General features: G+C 37.1%; 1 protein-coding gene across 1 annotated transcript in view; it reads left to right on the forward strand.

Moving 5' to 3' along the window:
* Positions 1-3,193: 3,193 nt before the first annotated feature.
* iPLA2-VIA (calcium-independent phospholipase A2 VIA) overlaps positions 3,194-19,873 on the forward strand; it is a gene marked incomplete in the record, with an annotated part of 55,442 nt that continues 38,762 nt past the window's right edge. The window contains 3 exon segments of the mRNA XM_081750706.1: positions 3,194-3,249; positions 9,935-10,156; positions 13,857-13,947. Of these exon segments, the coding sequence (XP_081606832.1) occupies positions 9,945-10,156; positions 13,857-13,947 (303 nt within the window).

Genomic DNA, 19,873 nt, shown 5'->3' on the forward strand with positions numbered 1-19,873 from the left:
CTTAATCCAAATTCGGTCGCTATTGACCCAAAAGGTTACCCTTGACCTAAAACTAACTTCAAAAAAAAAAAAATAACCCCTACCCCTCCCCTTACCGAATTATCGTATCATACATGCTCAAAATTGAATATTTTTAAATTTTGGTGGGGGTGGTCGAAAAATTTTGAAAGTTTCACAGATTGTAGATACTATCTAGTTGTAAATGTGCATTTTTTTCAAAATCATCGATGCGTATTTTCTTTATTTTTTTGCGTGTTGAAAATTTCGAAAAAAAATGTAGAAAAAAAATTGTGGGATACACGTAGCTGATTTTTTGGTTAAAAAATTTGTTATACCCTTAGGTACAACATATATTTGTTCGGGGACTGAAAGTAATGGCTACATTGTCAAAAAGAAATAAAACTGAAAACAAACGTGTTTTTCGCACAGTTTTCCCAGTATTTTAGGGCCTCAAGGTGAGGGCCCCTTCAAACAATCCTTTGCCAGAGTTCATAATTTTCCTTTCTCTTGCGTCCCTTCCACTTCTGTCGTTTTTTCAGCTGCTTCGATTGTGTCCATTTAGGAATAGAAACACCAAATATATCTCCGTAATAGTGCTTCCACTGCTACCGACTCTTGCACAACGAAGTTACACACACCTCGCATCGGCTCCTCGTATCTACCAGTGCTTGCTTCCCTGGCCACACACACAGTGGCGCACTCTATCGGTAGCGCCCTCTACTGCGAGCTGCGTAAACTGATGTGCATGAGTTGGTACTCCCACAGGCGTTGACTTCCAAATACAGTCTCCATGCGAAGCATGGGTATATTCAACTAGTAATAAATAAATGTCAAACAATTATTTTTTACAACTATTTACAACTAAATCTTTCTCTCCTGAGTTTTTCATCACAACTGTTATTGTAAGTAAAATAACTTTAGACTATTTATAATATGTATGTATTTATTTATATTATTATTATTATTATTACTATTATTATTATTATTATTATTATTATTATTATTATTATTATTATTATTATTATTATTATTATTATTATTATTATTATTTGCATTTCATACTGAATCAAGAAGCCTAACCTCTCTTGTGCTAGTTAGTGTGCCAGCAAGGATCAAGTATTGTAATACACATTTGGGAGCAAACCACACTTACAACACTTAGAGGATTGACGGAAGTTCTTACTTTCGAAGGGCAACTTACTTTTTGAACCTCATCTCATCTCATCATCTTTTACTTCACTTTCATCTTCATTTGGGCTTCGGCCCTTGGCTACCTTATTACGATGGCGGACTCTGCCAACACTAATGAACAATTGATTCTAGGACGACATTCCGGGTTACCTCCCACACTTCTTGCAAATCCAAGCTCTGCACTTGCACAAACGGCATCCATTTCATCTTCTAATCGCATTCGGCACTTTTCTTGGGGAAGTCAACGAATACCGTCTACATCTAGAGACAGACATCCATCAAATGATTCAATACAGTCAGCGAAACGCATACACAGCAAAAAATGAGGTGTTGAAACAACACAAAATGACTACCACTTTAGCATGTTACTTGTGTGTCGATTCAACATCTTTTTCTTTTTCTTTTTCTTTTCTTTCTTTCTTTTTCTTTTTCTTTTTTTTTGCTAGTCGCGGTCGACTAGCTCCCGCCCAAATGGTACCGCCCTTTATATCCTGAAGTGGAGTAGCCTAATGGGATCGTGAGGATTAGGAGAGTGTGGATGGGTATTATTATTTTTATTAACATTTATTCAACATCAGTTTATACACAATCATAAATACAGTGGGGAGACATTAATTTATTAGATTAAATAAGCATATACTGTAGAAAAGGGTGCACATTATGACCTTTAACCATAATCATAAATTAAGGTGGATGAGATGAATGGAAATGAGGTGCACTAGACGTCACAACATCGGGTATAGTTACCAAAACAGATGTGTGTTATCTTCTGATCCGGGGGCGACTCAGGATCTGATGGAGACAGGGGAAGCCCAATTAGACAGTAGAACATGGCGCCGTTCCTGGATCTGCCGAAAGAAGTACTACTGAAAATTCGGACAATAGCAGGCTATATAAACACGGCTAATAAATTCGGACAATAGCAGGCTAATCCAACGATGGTGCATCCAGTTCCAGAGCCTGCGATGTTATCGATTTTGACTTATTTCAATTAAACTGATAGTATGGCTGTTGATTTTCACAAATCAGATGAGTTGATGGATTTTAGTGTAACTTAGTCATGTATGTTGCTTGTTAATCTTCTGCGAATAAAATTCTACATTTCATATTTTACTATAACTCACTTAAAGTCCTACACACAAAAAGGGGGTTTAAAATCTACAATGCGGGTTATAGGCTAGCAGTTCAAAATCTAGCCATTTTTTGCGTAAAAAAGCTTATTTCTTAAGACAATCTAGCTTATTTTCTTCAGAGGTTGTTGGCAACACTGCCCATCACTAGAAGTGAGCAGTGTAACCACCGCTAGTACTCTCGTACTAGATCTAGTACCTTTTATAATATTTTAGTATTCTAGTACTTCACCAACAAATCTAATACTTGTCACTTCCTCTTCTTTTCTCATAAATGCATTAGAGAGAGAAAAAACGAATCTCATGAAAATTTGGCAATGTACGAAAATTTCACTGTTCCTGGTGACTTTTTTTCTCGTACAAAAGTGTCAAAGAACGAAGGGTTAAAACTAATAAATGACCACAGTAAACTATATTATATATTTGGTGATCGGTTTAAACAGTAGGCTAATTAAGGAATTAAAACTCGATTTCCTCAATTAGCCCATTTTACGACATTTCTTGTTTTCTTCCGACATCCTCTATATTTGTCATACTTGTGTTACTTTAGTGGTTTTACAATGAGTACTAATACGACAATTAAGCAGGGATTCCGCCAGGATTTTTAGTTTGGGGTTGTAAAATCAAAATTGTGTGGGTGTAAGTGGTTTGCACGGTTTGTATCGAATTTTGACTGTAAAAAAAATAAAGTAGGGAGTCTTTTAAGAATGTGGGGTCACTCCCTCACCTACAGGGGAGGAGAAGCTACCAGAAAACTTCTAATAAGATATTAATATCGTAAAAAGGGTGAAACGGGAGCAGATAAAAATTTTAGTACTTTTCCCCCAAATCTAGTACTTTTTTTCTGCATAAGTTAGTACGAAATAGTTTTGCTGGGTGGTCACACTGGAAGTGAGGAAGAAGAAATTTGCCGGATAGATAAGGAAAGGTAAATTCCGTGAGTTAAATTGAATTTTTTGTGAGCAGTTGTCTGATTTGCAAAACAGACGACGAATGAGTTTAGTTATAAGACAATAACATTAAATACATATCATAAACACTAATAGTAAATAAGGCATTGTTATGTGTGCATGACTCAGTAATAATTATTGTTGACGTTTGGTGAGTTTAGGCGCAGGTGAAAATAATGTCAAATTGAAAAGAAACATTTTTCCTTCAAATGATTTCCTAAGACTTTCTGGATTGTTGTTACCCTGGCGCATGTCCAAATAATTACGTATAGATTGATAGTATGCGTGCCAACTGATGTGTTTTGTAATGGAGATAAATACGCATTTAATTTACGCCGTATGTGTGCAAAATACACAAATCAACTTTGGTACAGAATAACTTTAAGTACATCACATTTAACAAAATTTGCAGATAAAATTGAACACTACATAGAAAGCCATATTTAAAAGGATCAAATTTCTTCAGGCAATTGATTTGATAGTAAATGACAGTAGTATTTCGACACTGTATACTTCACCTGTTTTATTTAATGGAAATTTGTATGGATCAATACATATATTAATTCCATACTTCTGTTTCAGTAAATCTGCTCTATTTTGGAGGTGTGGACGTTGATTCGGTAAACTGCTGTAGATAGCAGCTCAGGATAAGACCCACATGAACCTGTTTTCAACGTTGTGTTACTACTAATCTGTTCTTCAAAATACTTTTCCTACAATACCAGTTTCATTTCAAGCCTTCACCATTCACTGTTAATCACGAATATTTCGTATTTTCACCATCCTTTGCTCTTTCCTGCATCCGTATACATGTATATAGCATTACTGTCTTCGAACTGTTAAGTGTTGTAAACTACACACTACTCAGAGATTGCTAAAACTGAATCCTTACCTTCTTTACTGTGATGGAGCTTATAGTTTCGAAACTGCCGCAGAAAATGTGTGAATGATATCATCCTTCCTTGTTGCGTGTTTCAGGGGGCATTTGGGGTTGCAGTCCCCTATCAAAATCATGTCACTAGGACATTAAAACTTACAAAACGCATGCGGAAGTACTTCTACTTATATTTATGAAAAATGAATTTCTTGCAGCATCACATGTACTCTTACTGCCTTAAAAAGTGTTTCTTGGAGGAGGAGCTTTATTAATAGATTCAGATTAACTTCACGAGGGCGTGAGTATAAATACAGTGTGTGGATGTGTGGTAGAAGAAATACAGTACATTATGCGCGAACCAACTTGTGCTAGGTGGTCACTAAAAACAAATGCTATCTAACCGAGTCAGGGCAGGACCAAGCAAGCAGGGTGTCCGAATGGCAATGAGAGGCTGAGTCCGTAGGGACAGGTGCGTCAGCGATGGTGGGTATACGTATAATAAGTGAAAGAACACTTCATATGACATAAAACATGCATTGTGTGTCGCAAAACCTTGCGACACTTGCATAATCACTTTTAGTATTATGTGGTATGTAATAGAGTACCGATAATTTTTTATTACTTTTAGTCCTATTGCAAAATTTCTTCTGTGGATTTTACAAATGTATGCTCCCAGAACATGGGATATCCCCAAATTTTGCCCCATTTTACTCCATTTATCTCAGATGCAACTTCTTTCTTGCTAGTTTCCAGTTTACATTGATGTATTTCCCTCCATTGCAGCAACATAACCATCGTACGTTACTTAATAACATGGTGGGTTTTAAAGTGTGTCATACTATGCTCTACTGCCTGTTCACCTCATTTCTCATCAATCCACGAACTTGTATAGACCAGAAGTTAATTTCGGTATTCTCCCCTATTAATCAATCTACACTGATGACCAGTGGCGTATTTAGGGGGGAGGGCTTCCGGGCTTAAGCCCCCCCCCCCCGAAATCTTACTTACTATAGTAAAGTATATGAAATATCTTGCAGAATTTTCACATTTTCAGGCAAATTTCCCCCCCCCCCCCCCCCAAAAGTCAGCAAAGCCCTCCCCGAAACAAAATCGTAAATACGCCACTGCTGATGACCCTTATTACCTTTCCAGTTTCTCTCATGATAACATTTCGTCTGACTCTGTTCATTTCTCCGTAAATTTTGCATTTCGTGGCCGCCATCTGCGGCAGTTAACGCCTTTGATTCCTCTTTACAGATTCTGTTTATAGGGCTTCATTTTACGTACACCGTAAGAATTATTGTGCAATGGACATTAACCAACTTACGCTAGATATGATTGAAAAACACAAGTGCTGTGTAACCGAGTCAAGACAGGAGCCAGCAGGGGTGCGTCCGTAGACTATTCTGCACTAGATCCCAATTTAATTGGGATTGTGAGACAGGCAAAGTGTTCCCTCATTCTTAAGACTTCAAATAAATATAAAGTTAAATAATGTCAACACAGTTACCTTTGTACTTTAATCATTTTCACGTTTATTGGAATCAATGTAATCTATGGGTGTAGGTCTGGAGTCTACAATCTGTATTGAATCAAAGCAAAAGGAACAGTATCTACTGCGTATAGTATGCATAGAGTTACACAAGTATAGTAAAGGAAAGTGGAGAAAATTGTGTTTAGGCAAAGTGTAAGAACATGACTCGAAATAAAAAATGTTGAAAAATTGTAATTCTGTTACTAATTATCTTAATTTATTCCTGCAAGGAGGCATCCTGCCGGAATAAATAAAACTTCACACGGTTATCTAAATAGTGAAACAGTGATAATTTAATTATATTTTCCAAAAGAAAATTGTTGAAATTGAAAGAAGAAAGGAAAGAAATTATGAAAAAAGAAACGAACTGATTCCAAGTGCAATGCAAAAGGTTGTAACACGGCTATGACGTAGCTTTTGCTGCTTTTATTCTCACCGATCTTCAAAAGATACAAATAAAATACTATTATTTCAAAATACAAATAATAATAATAATAATAATAATACGTTTAAACTCACGTTAAAATTAAACAACAAAAATTTTAAAAATCGACAATCGGTAAAAGAAAAATACGTACTAATCGTAGCCCGTGACCGAAAATGAAATGAAATCTTTAAGTTTTGTGTCCCGGGGTTATGCCGGTTACGCTAAAGAAGAACGTGATGATAAGAAGTGAATGAAACGGTGAAAAGAATGAAGTGGGAGGAAACGGGACAACCCACAAACGGTGTTTGTCCACCACGGAGTTTACTTGGCACGAACTGGGATCGAACCAAGGACTCTGTGCACCAGAAGTGAACGCTCTACCACTGAGCCACCGCGTCCCGTGACCGAGTAATTCACACAGCCATCACGTCACACAGATAACATAGACACATCGGATAACTACAATACTTCATTAACCCATCACAATGCTTTAAAACCAGAATCATCAGAGCAAAGTGCTATCACTACCAAGACAAAACACACTATCTCGAAAATACGTCTTAACGCGAGAGGAAAAGCAGTCGCAGTAGGTTGAGGGAAACCATACAAATCAATAAATGATCACCAAAATTAACATTATGTTGAATTTCTTTTAACACGAAGAGTTAATGAAAGACAAACTACTAAAAAGTTACTCTCTTTGAAGTGTGTATTCACTCAGCATGAAAACACTCAAAAGTACAAGGAGAATTTGAAACAGTAGATATCGATGACAGGTAGTTAAGGCATTGAGGGGATAAGCCTCCTAATCTCTTCCCCCAACACAAACCAAGTAATAATAAATTAAAACTAAGTACTAACCCTGTATCCCAAATAATGTATTATATTAAATTATTACAACCCTCTTTGGAATTTTCTTCTGTAACTTTTTGTACAAACTATGCAAAAATTTATGCGTTTTTCTTTATACTTTTGGTGGTTCAAGAGTGTCCCCCATGCGGATCAACATCCAAGAATAAGCTCAACAGCGTAAGGAAAGTTACTGAAGAAAATTCCAGAAAGGGTTTAAATCATCTAAATGTAATACATTATGTTGTATACAGGGTTAGTACTTAATTTTGATATAGAATATGTAATCTATAGTGTGCATTAATTAGGAAATAACAATGACATTACTATTATAATACATATTTAACTATGTTTAACAATTTAAAAATAACGTTACACGCCAACGTCCCCGAACTACTTTCATAATCAGCGTTGGGATACAAACTAATGAAATAGACACCTGCAAAGGATTTGCAATGGGCGATGTAACAATACCACACTTGGCACAGATGAATTTGAGGAGATCACCAGTTTAAATATTAAGATTATTTCAGTAGTTATTGCCACATCCTTTGTAACTTTCCGTAATACTTATTAAAATGTTCATGTCGTGTTTCATTATGGTGATGATTGGAGCATTCTCTTTGAACAAAGATAGCAGACTATACCTGGCGTAACTGCAACTTCAATTTGACGAGATGCATTATAAGCATCTCATGCCACTTCATGCTTTTCTATTGTTTCTTTTTGTTGAGTGGGAATGCTATATTTGATCCACTGTAATTCTCTTTTGTCAAGCTTTTTGTAATTACCTTCATGTTTCGCGTCGCTTATATTGTACTTTCTTGCAATGTGTGTGGCAAGGCCCAGCTGGAACTATAGGATAGCTACCCGAAAGTGACGGCTTGGTGCCGCAGTTGGTTGATTAGATTTGAGTTACCGTGTTGTTCAGTAGTGTGGCTATATGAGACGTACACGTATAGCTTAACGTTGGATTCGCCGAACCACATGAGCTCCCACCAGAAATCGACCCCAGGTCTTCCGCGCCAAAGGGCAGTCAGTTGAGATAATAATAATAGTTTGTGTGTACCATGATTCATAATATTTGTAAATTGAAACACGCTGACGTTGGTTTCATGAAACGACCCTATATAAGTTGTTTAGGAAGGATTACGTATTCAAAAATATGTCCGACACAGACTTATGATACAAAGCTAGATTCGTTCAACTTAATAGAGACTTAAGGACGGTTCGCGTTACTTTGTAACCAGTTGTTTTGCTCAAAGGTCATCAAAGTCAGCATTGCGTGTGTATGTTACAATGCTAAAGAGAGATGCAACAAGTGTTTTTTTGTTAAACACATGTCGTGCGGGTGATAAGTTGAGAGAGTATGTGAAATACTATTCATTGAAAAGTGATTCAACAGTATTAGTATCGACCTAAAACTATTGGAGTATTGAAGGACGCTGTCACATATAAGGTATATACAGTTTATCGGATTGACCTGCTCACTCAGGCACAATTAAAACCATTGTCAACATTTACTGTAGTGGAGTGTTACTTTAAATCTCTTAGCAATAATCCACTCCGAAGCGAATTTCTGAATTCACTATACATTTTTGTTAACACGTTAGCTGCCAAGAGTGAATTTTGTTGTTCCCCAGGTAGAGTCCCAAACGCACTTACATTCTTTCTTATTTTGTTCTTATATTTTTTTTTTAACATAAGGTTAATGTTGAAACATAATCTAAGGCAAGGTATAGAATCCACGCGCATGAAAGTTGGGGTCCGATCGGACCAACGTGTATGTTTTTTGTTTATGGGAAAGGGGATAAATTACTGTTGAACTGGCAACTCTCTTTGATAGTCATTTGTTCAAAATTACATGTGCAAGCTAGCTTTGTGTGAGAAGTGTGGATGAATTCCTCTTGCTTTTAGTGCTAATTGTAGATTTTTGTGCAATGAAAAACGAAGAAATCTGCGCAGAACTTGATCTCATTACTGATAACAGTATAGTGACCTAAACCTTTCTAAAAATTCAGCAAATAGGGATTTCACAACAGTGGGATCTTGTCAAAAGAAGTTAGAATAAAGAACTTTTATTATTATTAAACTTTTAACATACCATTCAAAAAGCAACATGTAGATCCGATTGGCCCTACAGAAACAGCAAATACTTGTTTCTTGATATACAGCGCCCCTAGCGGCATTAGTCAGCAACATCTAACAACAAAACCTACAGCGTAAATCTCCTATATTGTGTGTGATAGAAGCACTACAGTTCATTAACACGAAAGACGGCAATTTACAATACAAGTACTCTAACGCCAACTCGACGAATTAGAAATTGTGAGTCCGATCGGACCTGCGAGGACATGTTTTTAGACCACTCCAGTGGATACAACCGGACCCACATGATAGCTAACGTGTTAATTCAGGCCTTTTAAAGCCGATTGATCATTTATAATCACCCTGTAAATCAGTTTCATCTTTTTAAGTTACAATTTCATTCAGTTGTGGAGGGCTCCCTCATGGCTAAGCGGTTAGCATACACACCTTTCGCGTCGGAGACTCGGGTTCGATTCCCGGCGGGAGCTCATGTGGTTCGGATTCCACGTTAATCAGTAGGTCCATGTCTCGTATAGCCTCACTGTTGAACGGGACGTTAAACTCACAATCAACTCAACTCATTTAGTTGTGGACATGTGTTGATGAATTTTCTTGGGATCTTCCTTTTCTCTCAATTCTCATTCTGCCAGCTCTTCCATCACTATCATTCTTACACATCTGTATTTCTTCGGAGTTAAATTAGAGATTTCATTTTATTTAACTGTTGTAGGGAGAAAGTATTAAGTAAGAACATTCTCTTGTGTACTTTGTAAGATCAGTCTGTATGTTTTACTGAGAATTTGTATTTTGCTATACACATTTCAGGGTGATAAGATCCCTTGATTTGTGTTCTGATTTTCACCATGACTATTTGTTTTTAAACCATAGGAGACCCGACATGTCGTGGATCATAGGTGTTGCTTCATCGTTAATGCGCCACCTGAGTGACGAACAGAATCGAGATAAAGTGTTAGAAGTGAAGCAGGATGATTATTGCAAATATCCAGTTTATCATCGAGAGGAAGCTATTGTCCTCTACGGTCCCATGAACGAAAAGTATGAGATTGTACTCAATCGACCGTGTACGACGTCTCTTCATCAAGCGTACAGGTAAGCTTTATTTATTATTTCTTAACGTATCGTCACTATTTTGCAAAAAGGGGATAACTGACAAATTATAATTTTTTCAGAAGGCAGAATAGGTTGACTTCTATATACATTGCTCATTTCCAAATTATGTTTGGAACATAACTGTAAACTTATATAGATGATACAGAAAAAGGGGTAAAAAAAAAAAAAAAAAAAAAGTTTTGCCTCATACCTCGCGGCTAGATTTGTTTTTCTAAATTGTCTGTGTAGTTACCTCCTTTTGCATAACGTCTTTGTTTAGGCCAAATGCATCGTTATCTGGTATAATAATGCACAGAATCTACTGAACTACAGTTGTTATTGACAAAATTACACAAATTTGAAAAAAAAAAAAAGAGAAACTTATGTAGTAGATACCTTCCGGGTACATTTTAACCATTTTTTAGTGTAGCTATCTCCTTTTTGCCTAACACGTTTTTTTTTTTTTTTTTTTTTTTTTTTTTTTTAAGACCAAATGCATGGTTATCTGGTACAATAGTGCAAAGAAACTACTGAACTGCAATTGTTATTGACAATCTGCATTTACCAACAGGAATGCTCTTTACATAGTAGCTATAAAGATACAAAAGTGAGCGAAATAAAACAAATGTAAACAGGAAAAAATAAGATTGTACTACCGTGGACAAAAGTGTATTACCACCTGTATTGTGCATATCCTTCAACATATTTACCAGGTTATGGCGTATGCTGATGATGTAAATTTAATAGGGGGTGATAGGAGAACAACAGAAAGAATGCAGAGGTCTTATTAAATCCTTGCAGGGACATGGGTTTAGAAATAAATGTAGAGAAAACTAAATACATGGAAATTCGTTGGGATTGCAATACGGGAAACTATGGATGCGTTAAAATGTCGAATTATACTTTTGATAAAATGGATACTTTCAAATATCTAGGATCAATATTAACAGACGAAAACCATATTCCCGAAGAAATTAAATGTCGACTAAAAGCTGGGAATTTGTGTTATTATTCAGTTCAAATTTTTTTGTCGCGAATTCTGTCGAGGCATTTGAAGCTTAAAATATATAAAACGATAATCATTCCTGTTGTTCTGTATGGTTGCGAGACATGGTCACGTACTCTAAGGGAAGAACGTAGACAAAGAATTTGAGAACAAAGTCCTGAGACGAATATTCGTACCCAAGATGAACGGGAGTAGGAAATGGCGGAAACTTCATAACTAGGAGTTAACATACTTTATACGGTTTACCATTGTTAGGGTCATCAAGTCTAGGAGGCTCAGGTGTGCAGGTCATGTAGCCAGGAGAGAAGAAAGTAGGAACGCTTTCAAAGTCTTAACTGGAAGACCAATCGGAAAACGACCATTAGGAAGACCTAGGCGCAGATGGGAGGACAATATTAAGATGGATGTCGCAGAAATAGGAATACAAAGTAGAAACTGGATCCAGTTGGCTAAGTATAGAAGTCAATGGGGAGCTTTTGTGAACGCGGCATTAAACCTCTGGGTTCCATAGGCCATAGAGTTAGTTAGTTCAGCGTGAAGCAAGCAACCAAACATTTCTGGGGCATCGTTAGATGATGATGAGGAGGAGGAGGAGGAGGAGGAGGAAATAAAGTTAAGTGAAAAGAGGTAAGTGGTAGTTATCCCTTTTATGCACGTTACAAAGTTATAATGATTATAATGATAATATGCAATAAGAAGACATATGCCACTTATACTCTTTTTACAGAAACACAGCCTATCTTTGCGTCAGTTATACCCCTAGCTATCTCTGCAAAATACTGACGATTGAAACTTGCAACGATTTTAACTTCAGATGTTTGGTAACTTTCAGTTTGGCAACTTATACAGTGGTAATGTTTTCCTTGTAATGGTTAGTAGAGGAATTCAATTCCCGGTTGGAAGCCAGGATTTTTGGTGCTGAAGAGCATGAAGAATTGATAGGAAGTTGTTTAAACTAAGAAATGTCAAACTACACTCTAGAAGACGAGAAATCATGGCACTGGAAGGCAACGAGCTAACTATATCACATAGTTGCTTTATCTTGCCATATCACAAAACTTGTTTCATCTTCATCTGATTGACCATAATTTTCGTGAGGTGTAGCAAATGTTATTAGTTCTTCTTCAGATCTATCATAGCTCTTCGTGGGCTACAGCTAATGTTACCAATACTTCATCTTCATGTGATAGACATTAATTCTTCGTAGACTGTAGTCAATGTTACCAGTGCCGTACGTTCATCTAATCTATCATAGATCTTCGGTTTTAGGCAGTTACTGTAGCTTCATCTTCAACTCGTGGGCTGTAGCTAATGTTACTAATGCTGTATCTTCATCTGATCTACTATAGATCTCTCTGGGCTGTAGCCACTGTTACCAGTACTTCATCTTCATCTAATCGACTGTAGATCTTCGTGAAGTGTAACTAATGTTACCAGATACTCAAGTATACCATTCGATTTAGACACTCAAGAATAACACCTTCCAGTTATTCTACAATTGGAAGATGCTGATATTGTGGAAGAAGTGGATCATGTGCTTTATTCGGTTTCCATTTTTTGCACTCGTTTTTAAAAACACGTCTCCCATGTTGCCCTGCCTCGTGCAACACAGCAGGTATATCCACGCCAGACGATTTTTTGTTAAAAATTTATCTTAATCAAGGATTCTACCATGTTCCTTTGGCTTTGTACACACCCAATTTTTTTAGCATAAAATGTGCTGACATTCTATCGTTTCACATGTTTGCCCTAAACTGGGCTTTATCGTTTATCAAGCAACGGTTCACTCTTTTAGAACTACAATACTATGTTGCACACCTCATCAAATTTATCTTGTATTACGATGATATTTTATTGAAGCCTTGGCAATTTTAGCCTCTATTACTATTTCTATTAATGTTTTCAAATCAGCATTGTTGCCGACCCAAACAGCTAACTTATTTAGACATTAATGTAGATTTTACCAATAATTTGTTGTCAGTACATCGAACATACTTAGACATCACACGGCCATGTCCTTTTCCTTTGTTATTAAGATCAAAGCGTGCGAGACAGGTTCTAGCCGGATATATTGTATGGGTTACCCCAGTTTCTAGTATAACGTTTCCATTAGCATATAGGGTTTTACACAACATATTGTATTATTATGTTTTGTCTGCTCTATACACTGTCAAGGCTACCTCAACTCATACTTGGGCTTCAACATCTTCACTTGTTTATTTTGATGCTACACCCACGGGACTAGCGGTAGTCAGTTCTGAAGATGAGGTTCTCTTTCGGTGGCAAGCACTTCGTTGTTTGCCAGTTTTTTGATGGAATTTTTAGCTGCAGCCATGGCTTCCATTTTATATTATCCAGCTCTGTGATTATATGTTGTGATAATCAAGCAGTAGTGTACTGCTTATAAAGAAAAAATGAAGAAGGTTCTATCTTATTTCAGTTGCATACGTTTTGTATAACTCAGCAGATAAAGCCTAACGAGCGTTGAGCTCGATCCTCCAACTACCCTCGGCCAATCGGAAGACGCCATCTGGCTACCAGGAAAACAAAACCTGGGAGCCGGGTGGAGAACAGGCAGTTGGAGCTGACCGTCGGTAGAGGGAGGACCGGTGCTAGCGCGCGTGGGGATCTCGATTGTAAACCTCCTTTGTAAGAATTCAAATCAGCTTTGATAATTCTAACATTATCTTCCAGTTTGTACCGTGCAGATAACTTGCCAGATGCTGAAACAAGATTCTTGGTGCTGAAGGATAAAATTCCTCTTTTAGTCGAAACGTCTAAAGAGGTAAGTAGTAACACTGCTCTTTATGCTTGGATACTGTAATAAATCATTCAGTAGGTAAAAGAGTGGGTTAGCACTGTGCTATATCAAAATTTGGTTGTCGCAAGTCAATAAACTATCGAAACTAGATCGATATATTGAAATATCAATATAGAAAATTTATATTTATAAGAAAACAAATATGTCAGTGCGTCACGCCAATTCCAAATAGTAAACAGTCACGCTAATGGGTGTTGCTGTCTGCTTGCCTGACGCCAGTAGATGTCACTAGCGTCCTGGCAATTAAAAAATTTAAAACCTATTGCGACGAATTCAAGTGGAGCTTAAAAAGTGTGTTTCAATTTAGAAGTCCCGCCAATCCGGATCCCACTTATCTGGACATCCAGTTACCTCGGACGGAATAGTCAAACAGCAGGGTTTACTCTTGTACTATGAAATTTTTGACGCTCTCAGTTACGAAAGGAAAAAACAAAAAAACTATTTTTGTATCAAAATGGTTAGCACAGACAGTTTAGAAAACAGATGCACGTTAAAAAAAATAAATAAATAAATAAATAAATAAACGAGGTTTAAATTAAAATTATGATAGGCCTATTACCTATCTAAAACTTGTATTACGTGCATTTTAAGACAAATTCCGTTTAAACTGGACTTTCAGTGATCCAGACAGGGTCTAGTATCATCTAGCCCGGATTAGAGGAACTTTACTATATTTTATAATAGGACAAGGGTCGTAACTATATTTAGATTTGAGCGTTAGTGTTCGTGTAATCACAGGTTAGTTGGTGGGCAGACTTAAAAGGTAAACAATTAGAGCTCTTCATTAAGTATGATTTTAGCCTATAAAGTACAGCGGATCGAAGACTCGGGTGCAGTAACTGGTATCCTATCATCGAAATATCAAAATATATCGAAAATTCTTATGTATCGATCAATAATATTTTTGACGCCGATGTTTCGATATTAGAAAATATTGATTGATATATCGAAATATCGGTAGTTATTAACAAAAATGTATTAATGTAAGGGACGCAGATTATAATTTCTGCTGGAGGGCTCAGCTAAAAGAAGTAGGTGCAGCTAACTAGGAAGTGAAATGAGTAACTTAGTGGTAAATAATGTTCTATAAACTCAAAAGGTATCATGTTGCTCCTCTGCATCGTGTAAGTACGCGTGTTGAATGTCGGAGCAATTGAAGATTTAAGATTTTTAATATTGAACTTTTTTAGAATAATAAGAAAACTCTTCTCTAATATGGGTGTTATTTCATATTGCATGGACATATTCGCTAAGTATTTATTCTCCTTCTCTGAAGATCGAGAAAGATGAAAGAAACGTTTTCAGGCCCGAACCTAAGAAAAAACAAAAGCTTATTAGTTCTGTCATCTGCCATCAGGTAAAATGATTAATAATAATAATAATAATAATAATACACTAAGTGACGCCTCACATTATAACTAAATACCCATCAGGTGTAGATGCAGAACTTCCTTGAGCAGGGTGTCCGCTCAAGAAAGTTCTGCGCGTTTTATTTATCTTTATGCTGCTAGGTTCAACTTGGTATGTCAGCTTTCAAGTTCTGATATCCCCCAGAATTTTATATTTCTTTATAAACACTTGGCTACATTAAATTCATTTATTTGGTCCTTTTTTAGTGTTCTTAGTGTGAGTGTTTACAGCTGCCACTCCTTCTAGTTGCAACAGAAACAGCAGCAGAAATTTGAAAGGAAGTAACCGGAGAAAATCCCCCCCCCCTTTTTTTTAAGTTGCTGTATTATAACTTTCGTTTAATAACTTGCATCAATATGAATTACTTGCTTTTCTGTCAATTTTTATGTTTATTCACATTGATGCCGGGGCGTATCATCATAGATAAATGTCTCGAACAGTTTTGATCTTCTACACTTGAAACTTTTCATCCTCTATAGGTTTATATTTCTTCATTCTTGCGTAAAAGAATCCAGGGAGGCACAAAATATTACACGTTGTAATATTAGGGACAGTAGCTAATTTGTAGTAACAATAGGCTGAGAGCAGATTATTGGTCTAATATATTGATAGAACAAGAATTTTAGGAAAACTAAAAATGTATCAAAAGATTGCGATCTTGGCCAATAATTAGTTTTTGGATCAGGGGCCATAAACTTTTTGAACGGCCCCAAAATTGAGTTTTCGTATTTTTTACGAAATAAGCACATCATACTGAGTTAAGTGATAGTTTGGCTTTGGCTACACTATATGTAGTTCTCCAGATATAAGGCCTACAAGACTTTTTTTATCGAAATATATTGGATCTTTTGATAAAAATTTAAAAAAAAAACAATAAAAACTGTCTATTCTTCTCGTTGAAATACTACAGAAAGAAATACTACCATACTTTAAAATTGAAGTTATCAGTTCCTGCTGAATTTGTGCCTGAGATTGCTCCAGAGTGATATATTTATAAAAACCGAGGTGTAAACTACTCATCTGATAAGCACGCTGTGAGAAGTTCAAAGGGTGACCCATATATATATATATATAAAGGTAACCAAGGAAGTTCTTTCGCTTTTTCACCCACCACCTTCGAACAGCGATATGTCACCTAAAACATACCTGAAAGATAAGAAATAGTCCCCATCAGTATCGACGACCTTCTGCCAACGTTCTGGAAGGCTATGGATTTCATCGGGGTAAAACTTGGTGGACCGTGAAGCAAAGAAAGTATCAAGTACGTTTTGCATCTCTACTAGGAATTTGAACTGACGTCCTCTAAGGTGATTGTCCAAGGAATGGAACAGGTGATAATAGGACGGTGCAATATCCGGGGAGTATGGCGGATTCAATAGTGTTTCCCATCCAAGGGGTAGAATGGTGTCCCGGGTCATTCTAGCCACGTGGGGCTTAGCGTTGTCCTGTAACAAGTGGACTCACTTGCGATTAAGAATTACTGGTTCCAGAGTTTTGAGTTTTCTTGAACACGACTCAACTGCTGACAGTACACAGTCACATTGATGCTCTGACCAGCTGGTAGCAGTTCCCGAAGCACGATGCTGCGACCAGTCCACCAAACACACAGAAGGATTTTCTTCTGGTACAGTGCTGGTTTTGGCTGTTTTGAAACCGGTTTATTGAATGTTAACCAATAATGACGGCGCCGTGGAGTGTCGTACGAGACCCACTTCTCATCACATGTCAACACCCTGTCCAGAAATGGCTCTTTCCTCAGACGAGACAGCAAAGAACAATGGTGTCTGCTTGCGTTACCTTCTGGTCCTTAGTGAAATCATGTGGGACCCATCGACCCAACTTGCAGTGCTTCCCAAGTTGATGGAGGTGCTGTTGAATGGTTTCTCGACTCACACTGAGTTGTAGTCCCAGTTCCTTACATGTCTGGCCACTGTTCGCCTCAATTGCTGCCTGAAGAACTTCATTTTGTACATGTGTTGGTCTTCCAGCAGTGGTGCGTCTTCTAGTGTTTCGGCACCGTCCTTAAACTTGTTAAATCTCCGCTGCACTGTCCGCGTTGGAGGTCGCATGTTCATCCTGTCCTTACGCAAGTTCACAGTGTAACTGAACTACCATAACCAGGTAGTATGTTGTATATCGTCGGCGGCAATTCAAAACCTGCTATGTGCATTTTGCAGGAGAAGCGAAAAACAGTATCCTGGTTAGCTTTTTGACTTTATAAAAGTGATGTTATAAGTAATATTTGATGCTGCACGTAACTGGTACCTTCTCAAGTTACTTGAAAAGGTATCAAGTTACGTGCAGCATCAAATATTACTTATAACATCACTTTTATAAAGCCAAAAAGCTAACCAGGATACTGTTTTTCGCTTCTCCTGCAAAATGCACATAGCAGGTTTTGAATTGCCGCCGACGATATACCCACACCAACAACTGACTTTCGCCTTATCTTCATTCGCATTCAGCTGACGGTGTGGGGGCCAATTGAACACAGATCTCCACAAAATCGACAGAACTTTCATATATATATATATATATATATATATATATATATATATATATATATATATATAAACAACCTGCTCAATTCGTGCCTAGAAATGGGGATGCGATAGTTGAATCGAGCAGATCACCTTCCACTCACCATCTAGAATGAGTGGGCAAGTTACTGTTTTCTATGCGAGAGGTTTTGCATAAAGCATATTTCTAACGGGGATTAAGTTGGAATGATAACACATAAGTTCAATGAATAATTAACAATTGTATTTCTTATTTGAAAGTGTGTTGCTTGTGTAAATGTCGTGGATAGAATCGGATATCTAGAATCTTTGCCAGAAGAGCAATGCATACCAAGCATTGAGCATTTGTACTCTGAATTTGAAGTCACACATACCTTGATCGATGCCTTCAGTTGATGTTCCCTGATGATGCTCTCCTGGGTTGATTATTTGATGTCGATATCGCCAAGTTGATATCGTAGCTAACAGGCGTCTCTCTGGTCAATAAATGGTCCGCATTGGAGATGGCGTCTCAATCAAATGCTCTGGTATAACTCACGTTAAATGTTAGTTGACTGAAGTTCGGCGCATTGAGGCTGTAAACTGGAGTCTCAACGTTGTGATTGACTGTGTACTCTCAAATCACATTCAAAGACCTCGCAGTGTTTAACTTCTCCTTCTAATAACTCGGTACTCCTCGACGAATAGGCTCAGTACTACTCCATTGATAGGCACGGAGCTTCTCCATCTAGAGACCTCCTGTCCCCTGGTTTTGTTTCAGAAATCACTCCAGGAATTCGGTGGCGTCGTCTGACGTCAGGCACGTGTGTCCTCCTTTCTTTTGGAAAAACAAAGTTCTTCCTCGTTTCGAGAACAAAAACTGCAACACTCGGAATGCTCTGATTTCCCGATTCTAGGCAATTTCTACATATCCGTGAATGTGTCTCGTGTTCACAAACATTGTACAAATGCAACTCATATAATTTTACAGAATGTTATAGCCGACGCATTTTATAAATTTCTTTCCTGCATTCGCAGACTACCAATTATGTGTTATTGTTTGTTTTTATCTGCTGACGGCAAAATAGTATAATTTTACAAACTTGCATTGACCTGAATTATGACTGTTATTTTCCTTCACCAAACAACAATTTTCATATCTTACATAAATCCAATATTCTCAAAATAAATAAAATTAATCATTAAATTATGAATTTTGTTAATTAAAATACGGGCTCTGCCACAATATATATATATATATAATATCTTTGTTCATTGTTTCTATATTGAAGTATTGGCTGCCGTGAATGTGGTTAGTACTGGCTGCCGTTTTCGTGTGTCAGCTTTACAATGTTAGCGTAGGTAGTAAAGAAACATAATGATTCATTTGAAAGTTCTCTGTCCCATTTATAACTTAGCAACAGAGGCTTCTTTTCACCCCGTATTGAACAATCCTCAGGCTGTTCTTCCAGGTCATCCTGAACTAGACGTGACAGTTTCCTTCCGATTAACGGTGAACACCGAAATTTTAACACAACTTGTTTTCTCTAGCGTGTATTATCTTCAAGTTGTCCAACACTGAACTCGCATTGGAAAGTCACTTAATTCTAGCACTAAGGGTAGACTTGCCACTGCACACGAAAGTGATTTTTAAAAAATTGCAAATTAGCAGTCATTAGCGTAATACATTTATTTTTCTTAAGTGTAACATGGGTATTTACTAATGGGTTTTATATATACAATACAGATGGTTAGGACAAAGAAAATCCAGCGTGGTTATATGTAAAAATTAAAATGAGAGATACTTGCATGATAGTTATTGATAAAAGGAAAATCTGAAGTGATTAAATAGGCACTTTGTAAGCTTTCAAGACAATCGTCTCGTCGTCAGAACGTAGAAGAGAGACTTAGAGATACGGAGAAAAAAAAATCCGATCATAAGTAACGGTCGATTAATGTTATATACCAACAGATTAATTACT

The sequence above is a fragment of the Thermobia domestica genome, chromosome 3 (assembly GCF_964235325.1).
Source record: "Thermobia domestica chromosome 3, izTheDome1.hap1.1, whole genome shotgun sequence".
Classification (NCBI taxonomy): domain Eukaryota; kingdom Metazoa; phylum Arthropoda; class Insecta; order Zygentoma; family Lepismatidae; genus Thermobia; species Thermobia domestica.